Raw genomic sequence first — 7,947 nt, forward strand, 5'->3', positions numbered from 1 at the left:
CACCACCACCGTCACCACTACCACCACCACCACCACCACCACCGTCAGCACCACCACCACCATCACCACCGTCACCACCACCGTCACCACCACCATCACCGTCACCGTCACCACCACCACTCTGGCTCAGCTCCAAGCACAACCCAGCTATTGTCAGTAGAAAATCCCCACTGGCAGAGTCCACCCCACCAGCCTAGAAGCTCCATGATCGTACTACCATCTTCTGTCCTCCCACGGGGATGATATTCAGGGAGTGATTGATAGGGGTGTGTGTGTGTGTATGTGTGCGCACACACGTGTGTACGTGGGGAAGGGTGGGCTTGAGCTGCCTCGGGCGGAGTGCTTTGTTATGCAGAAGAGCTTGCCTGTCATCCTCTATGGGCCCCGTCCTTGCGAGTTCCAGGCTATTTTTGAGCCCTCATGGCTCACATGTTCCTTTCTGCATTGTGTCAGTGCCAGTACAGAAAAACTGGAGCTTTCGGTGGAGTATAAAGCAAGAGATTTCAAAGTGCATGGAGGATGAGCGCTGCTCTGATGGCGGGGATGGAGACGTGCCAGGAATGCTCAGCGAGGAGGCTGCCGCCAGTGCCTTTGTGCTGCGATCTCACTGGTTTCTCGGGCAGGCAGTGGAGGTGCCCGGGGTCAGCGTCGTCTCCCAGAAGGCTCCAGGTGTACGTGCCTTCTGGAAGACTAGGGGGCAGATGCGGGAGGAGCGTGGGCGCTTGCCCCACGCTGGCGCTGGTGCAGGCACAGGTGGGGCTTCTGAGGATGGAGCAGAGGGTGTGGCGGTGCACGCCTGTGATCCCAGCACTGGTAGAGATGGAAGCTGGCTGAGTGCAGCCAGGGGAACAGTGAGAGCCTGCCTCAAAATAAAAAGTGAAGCTGAAGATAGACCCGAATGTGGAAGCCCTGGCTGGGATCAGCGTCCACGAAAACACACACACACACACACACACACACACACACACACACTTGTATTCCATTAATGTATAAACCCTCACCTTGTGGTCAATGATTTATCTTTCCTGTTGTTCCTAGGACAGGGTATGGCTTTGGTGACAGACCGGGAATCAAATCCTTCCCCTGACTTCCACTAACTCTTTGACCTTGGGTGAGCGGCTACTTGTTTCTGAGTCTTCTTTGCTTACTGAAAAGGAACCACTAAATCATTACCACCATTAACAGGGCTGTGGAGAGCTGCAGAGATGAGGTGTTCTGGGGCCCCGAGTCGGCCACGTTTGCTGAGTTTGGCGTTGAAGTCTCCCAGTAGTTCCGGGGGGAGGATAACAAGTTACACTGTTGTCTCACGCCCGAGGAGAACCAGGTACAGAGAGCCTGTACATGGCCGTGCTGGGCTAAGTCCTGGGAAGGGACAGGGCGTGAGCGTTCTTGGGCCTCCTGAAGGCAGCAGTGTCATCGCGTGGCGGTATGTTGGCAGCCCACTGCTGTGACAGCTGCCTGAGGTCATTTAGGTCATTCGTTTGGCTCACCGTTTGAGAGACCGCAGTCCGTCGTTGGGTGGCCCTGTCGCTGTGGCGTGTCGCAGTGTGTCACGGTGGAGTGCCATGGAGGAAGACCTGCTCCCCTCATGGCTAGAAAGCAAAAGAAGGGCAGAAGAAGGGCTGTGGCCACACTGCCGCCTTCGGGGCACACTATGGGATCTGAGGCTCTCGCTGCGCCCTGCCTCCCAGTAGTGCCTCCGTGAAGCACCTCTGACTATGTGGAGCCTTGGGGAATGCGTAAGACCTGGGAGACAGCAGGGTCGGAGTCTGGCCAGTGTCTGCGGTCTTGTGGGCAGGTCTTCGAGACTTCTGGCTCAGGCGTCTTTTCTCATATGTAAAGTGGGGGAACAATACGCTTCCCATCAGTGGTCAACGCGAAGGTCACACAGCATGTGCTTGGGATATAATGAGCTCTCAGGGCAGACTTAGAAGCTGTTGTTAGTGTTGACACTGTCAGGGGTCGTGACAGCAACAGCAGTAGCTGTCACTGGAGTTGTAATGACATTAGGCACAGTGTGCCTGTGTTGCCCAAGGTTCATGTCCTGGACCCTGAGCACTTGGGGTCTTGCTGTCTACCCTCCAGGCTCTGAGGGGAGAGGCCTGCTGTGCCCCTCCGCTTGATACTTCCCCAGCTACACCGTGTGCCTCCCTGCTCTGGGTACTGGAAGTAGACACCTCGACACCGTGACTCCTGGGCTGCCTGACTGTGTGATTAAGTTCAGCCAGTGGGAAATGGTCGCAAAAGGTGAAGAGGGCTGGAAAAAAGAGATTATTTGGGGGACGTCTTCACCCTCCACTGTCTCCCTCCGCTGGTTGGGCGACCCCCTTTCTGGAGTGCCAGCTCTCACCAGGCTCTCAGTGTGCCATTTTATTAAACCTTGAACTCTAGGTGTGGAAATGATTTCCTACAGTTGCTAGTAGTTTTAATTGAACATCTAGGGTCTGTTCCATTTTCTGCTGAGAGCCCCATGGACATAAAGGCTTATTGAAAGGTAATGTGTTGAATTATTTTGCTCTGGAGAAACAGAATTATGCAACTACTTTGGAAAACATTGGCAGTTCGCATAAAGGTGAACAGTTACTGTCTGACCCACAGTCGCACTCCTGTGTGCTCTCCCAAGTGGAGTCACTTTGTAGCCTTCCCAAAGACCCTCAAGGGAATGCCCAGAGCAGCCTGATTCATAGCAGCGGCAACTGGAACAGCGTGGCCTGTGTACCAGTCACTGGCAGACAAGTGAGCTTTGAGGTGACCGCACCACAGTGTTGCTCAGCTATCTTATGAAGGAACCACTGACCCAAGCACAGGGAGGACTCTCCGAAGCATTACTCTAAGTGAAGAAGGCAGCCACAAAATAGTGCACACTCCGTGGCTCCATTCATCCACAGTAACAGGAAGCCATGGTTGCCAAGGAGCAGGGACGGGAGGAGGGTTGATGGTAAAGGGCTCCGGGGTGTTGCGGGTCATGCCGTGTTGTGTTTTGACTGTGGTTGTAATTACGTGGATGTAATATGTGTGCCTGAACACACTGAACTGTGCATCCAAAACAAATATCTTTTCACCTACTGAACTGTGCCTCATCAAGTTGAAGTACAGGAACGTTTATGTTTCCTTTATTCTACTAGAGTATCAAGGTGATTCATAATTATGCAAAGAAGAAAGCCTGAAACTCAAAATGAGAGATAGCCACTACCTTCTAGTTTTTCCTTCTCTTAGGTTCCTTCCCTCAACCAAATGTATTTAAATAAGAAAAAAGAAGTAGCCACCACCAAAGCAAAACTCAAGTGGCACATTTCCATCGTGAGGACCTCTTTACTTTCATTTTATACCTGGGAGCGATAGAAAGGAGGTTGTGTCTTCTGTATTCAAAATGTCCTGGGAAGAAATGAAAATGTGCAGTTGCTGAAGGGGAGGCCGTGGAGACAAGTAGGGCGGTGTGAGTTATGGTCATTGTCTTCAGACCTCAACCAGTCAACCATCCAGTTAAATATTGTTGTGCTCCTAATTGGTGTCCACACCGGGGGACAGTGTTGGGTAAACCTGTGGCTCTCTGCTGTGGTGGCGGAGGCAGCCTGAGAGCGAAAGGCTTTCAGTGGTGATGATTGGAAACAGTGACCGCGTGGCAGTGGTAGGTGCCAGCTACGGTGCCAGAGTTTATTTTTTCTGTAATGCTTAATCCTAGTAACTCTATGGGTAGGTATCCTGCTTGCTCCCATTTTATTATTGAAAATGATAGCATGTGTCGGAGAAGTCAGGTGGGAATATACCATAGGCAGGTGACACGTGGCTTGTGGGCTGGAGAAGATTCCCCAAGCAAGTTACACTGAATCTAACACCTGGAGGGTGACAGCAGATAAACAGGCAGGGCTGGCGCTCAGGTTTTGGTTTTTGCTTCTGGTGCGGGCGGTGCTGGTTTTCCGTGGTAACAATGGCCGGACTGCGCAGAATCGGTGGTTAGAAGTGACTGTCAGGAGTGAGGGAGGAGCGGAGAGCAGGGTGGGGGGTGCCGGCCCCTCCTGAGAAGCGAGGCAGAAGAGCTCGCTGGGGCACGCTCAGCTTGATGTACTCACCGCCGTCCTGAGGAGGGGGATGCACGAGTGTGGGTCTTGGGCGGGCGCTTGAAGGGGAACGTGAGTGACTGAGTCTGATGGATTGATGAGCAGCCTGGGAGCAGGTGCGCTGGGAGGGTCAGCACCAAGGACAGAGCCTGCGAACGCTGGGAGCAGCCCCAGCAGGAGGCGGAGGCCACTGAGCTCAGAATTGGCACCTTCTAGGGAGCCCGGCTTTTATGCAGATGAAAACTCTCCAGGAGTGAAGAGCTGAAAGGCTCTTGCCCTGGAATTGTGCAGCAGAAGCTTGGCAGCTGTGATTTGGGGACGTCGTAGACAGGTTGCTTGCCTCACTGGGACACGAGCAGGTGTCCGAATTGGTTAGGACTAGACCAGAACGACCACTCCAGTTGCTGAAAGAACAAAAACCAGACAGAGGATGCAGGAAGACACATGCAGTTCCCGGTTTTAGGCAGCATGGGGCCAGAGGGGCTCTGGGGCTGTCCATGTCAGGAAGGAAGGGGCGGGCTGCCCATGGCCCTGCCGGGCTTGGACACTCCAGGGAATGCGGGCATCTCCCTGCCCAAGGATCAGATTGTGGGCACAGAGAACGACTTGCTGATGTTGGTTGCCGGGTCTTGTGTAAGGGGAGGGCTGGGCAGCTTGGCTGCAGCCCTCCAGGGGCTGGATACCGCGGAGAAAAGATGGCGTCTCGGAGGAGAGATCGACGCTCCAGTTACCCGACGGAGGAGTGAATGCTGGGCAGGCAAGACCAGAGATGGCCTTAGAATCTTTTCTGGCTTTGTCTTTGATTTGGTGGTTCTTCTTACAGTGTTGTTCAGCAGTCCTTAATTTCAGTATTTACTTAGCTCTGCATCTTGCAGTTGTTGCTGGTGCTTCCTTCTGCCTGCTTCTCTGAAGTGAGCTGAGCACTTGAGATGGGCATGAATTATCTCTGGCCTTCGAGCCACCTAATTGTGCTGGCATAATTTGGTGAGTATGACAAATTGTCATGTCAGGAAACAGTGTGGCCTTTGGTCACGTGGTCTCTCCTTCACCAGCAAATGTGGAGGCTAATAGTGGCAGATGACCTACATCCGGGTGCGTCAGTGAGGTGGATGTGCCCATCCCAAAGACAGGCACTGACAAGAAAGTCGAGTAGCAGGCACCTACAGGTAGAGGGTGCCTGTCCAACTCATTTCTCCTGGCGCTTTCCCCACCTGAGCAGTTCCTGCACACAGGAAGCTCCATGTCCAGAGGAGTGCAGTAAAGGGACAGATTGAACACCCAAGTCTCAGTTCATCACCATGAGCTGACCAGTTGGTGTTCTTCACGGCAAGTGCTTAAATTAAGAGGGTTGATCTGTGGGATGAGGGAAGCGCCTGTGCTGCCACCCTCCAGCCGCTCACCTCTGCTTCATTAGGGAGAATTTCTGTAGTTACAAGAGACAGAAGCACAGTCCAGATGGGTTTAGGGTAAGAGAAATTTTTTGGCTTCCATAAGGAGGTTGAGTTCTTTGGGTCTGGTTGGATCTAGGTGCTCATATGTGGTTATCAGACACGTGTTGACAGCCCTGGGCCACCCACACAGGCTGTGAGTCAGAGAGGACCTGACTTCCTGAAGGACAAGCCCAGAGGAATAGGGGATGTCCACCGCGCTTGGATCTGGGGCCAGGCCTGCTCCTGGGCTGAGTGTTCGAGAGCTTCAGGTGGCTGACCAGCGAAAGGAGATTGAGGAACCCTTCTGGGCAGTGGTGTTGTTCCTGCTGCCCCTTTCTCATGGCCTGATCAAAAGGCAAAGCCTTGGGCCCAGGACCTGTCTCCCTGTATGTCTGGCACTGCCCAGGGCTCTGGCTCCCCCAAGCCTATTTCAGCAGAAAGCAAAGGGGACGATCAACTTTCTTTTCAAGGATTTATTTATTTTCCTGTTGCCTGTTGCTACCTGGTTCAGCTACTTCGCCATGCTTAATTTACTAGATCTGGTAACAGTGTAGATGAAATCATGCCTTTGCTGTGTCGCTCTCCACTGCAGGGTGATTGTTTTCCCTTCTTTGTGCTTGGCTGATAGTCAGTAATGAAAGTTTGCTCTCTCTTCTTTTACAGGAGGAAATAATCATGAGAACTTTAAGAGTTCCTTATGAAACAGGGCAAACAAAAGTAGCTTACCCATGTGACGAATTGTTCTCTGCATGCTGTGTTGGAACCTGCTCTCCAGTGTATTCATTCGGGCAGAGGCAGGAGGTGGAGGCGGGCGCAGCGCAGCGGCGCTCAGCCCTGCTGGCACGTGTGCGGCGCCCGGGGAGCTTTTCGAGTGTACCAGACCCTGTCCCCTCTTCTCACAAGTACGGTTATGTCAGAGTCTCAGGGAATAAGCCCTGAGCAGCATCCTCCCCCAAAAGCTCCCCAGGCAACTGTAGTGTGCAGCCAGGGCTGAAAACCAGCGGTGGAGAGTGGTGTCGGGTGGATATAACGAAGGAGAAATAGAAAACAGAAAGAAAATGGAGGCCATCTCATTCCTGACACAGTTGTCCTTGTTGCCCACAGCAGGTTGTGGCAAGGAGCTTCCCCCCACTGAATTCCAAAATCTGCAGCTACTCAAGCCCCCTGTGAAGTGGCAGTGTGTTTACACGTAGCCTGCACGCACAGACTCCCTCGAACACTTCAGGTCGCCTTCCTTAGCCCAGCGCGACAAAGATGCCCTGCGAATAGGCACTGCTTTGCGCTGAGGAGGGACTAAGGGCGCGAACAAGGTGTCTGCACGTGTTGGTGCAGGTGCACTTTTCTCCCGACGTTCCTGGTGGTGGACTCCTAAGACGCGGATCGCTTACTGCGTACGTGTGGCCGTGCGTTGCTCACACAGGGAGGGGCTGGCCCGAGACTTTCCAGAGGAATTGTACAAGGCGGTGGGAAGACTTGTTCCCTCCGGAAAACCGTATGTACGCAGGACTCTTCTAAAAAGAAGTCCTCAGGGCGCACTGGAAGCCGGCCGCTCAGGGCCAGAGCGGGCCTGGGCTCATGCTGCTGGCTGCTGTTGGGAGCTGCCCAGGGTCAGGCCTGGGCCCGCGGTCCGCGGCCTCAGCTGCGTTCTGCTCAGCACGGCTTGGAGGGGCTGGTTCTCTGCAGGAGCAGCCACCCTTTCCCTCGTTGCTCAGCCGTTCACTCATTCATTCGTATTTTTTTTATTAAGAATTAGAAATGAGCCAGTCATGCTTATGTTTACAACCACATGGGACGCAAGCAGCCTGATCCCCACTCTGTGGCTTGGAATTAGCCATATCGACTGCAGCGGCACAAGTAACTGAGGTGCAGCTAGTGGAGGCAGTTTGGCCATCTAAGGTGGGGATTTGGGGGCCGGCTGGCCATCTGCATGAGAGCTTGTAAACTGGCGACGTGCAGGTCTGTTTGGATGGCCCCTGCAGACCTTTGACAGAGATCCTCCCTGCCCCTGCTAGACCCGTGGACCTGGGACCCCATTGGCCGGAGCCCGGCGCCCCTTGGAGGCCAACAGCTCCTCGGGGCAACCCAGTTACCACTGTGCTTCTTCTAACGTGCCCTATCAGGCTTGCTTCCCTTGGTCAGAAGGGCTACCTCTGCAGGCGTTGGAGTTTGCGGGCCCTGCCCTAGGGTAGAAGGATGACTGGACCACCCTCTGCCTCACGGGGTACTATGGAGTGCAGCCCTTCTGACCATTTTCATTCTGATGGCTGGAATGGAGCTCTTGGCTTTGATTCCTATCTGGGTCTATGTGAGGGACTGTTGCACTGGGAAGTTCGTGGGACAGACATGCAGAATAGAGAATGTACAAGACACTTAAGAGGAAGGGACAGTCATTGGGCCGGGCAGGAGTGTGGGGCCCAAGAGGACGGGACAGTCGTCGGGCGGGGCAGGAGTGTGGGGCC

General features: G+C 53.9%; 1 protein-coding gene across 1 annotated transcript in view; it reads left to right on the top strand.

The window, feature by feature from the left end:
• Positions 1-512: 512 nt before the first annotated feature.
• The window catches only part of Prkcb (protein kinase C beta), a 211,773-nt gene continuing 204,338 nt past the window's right edge, over positions 513-7,947 (top strand). Inside the window, exon 1 of the mRNA XM_004623124.2 lies at positions 513-753. Coding sequence (XP_004623181.1) covers positions 513-753 — 241 coding nt within the window. The remainder of the gene's footprint in view (positions 754-7,947) is intronic.

Source organism: Octodon degus, unplaced genomic scaffold (assembly GCF_000260255.1).
Source record: "Octodon degus isolate 3935 unplaced genomic scaffold, OctDeg1.0 scaffold00001, whole genome shotgun sequence".
Taxonomy (NCBI): domain Eukaryota; kingdom Metazoa; phylum Chordata; class Mammalia; order Rodentia; family Octodontidae; genus Octodon; species Octodon degus.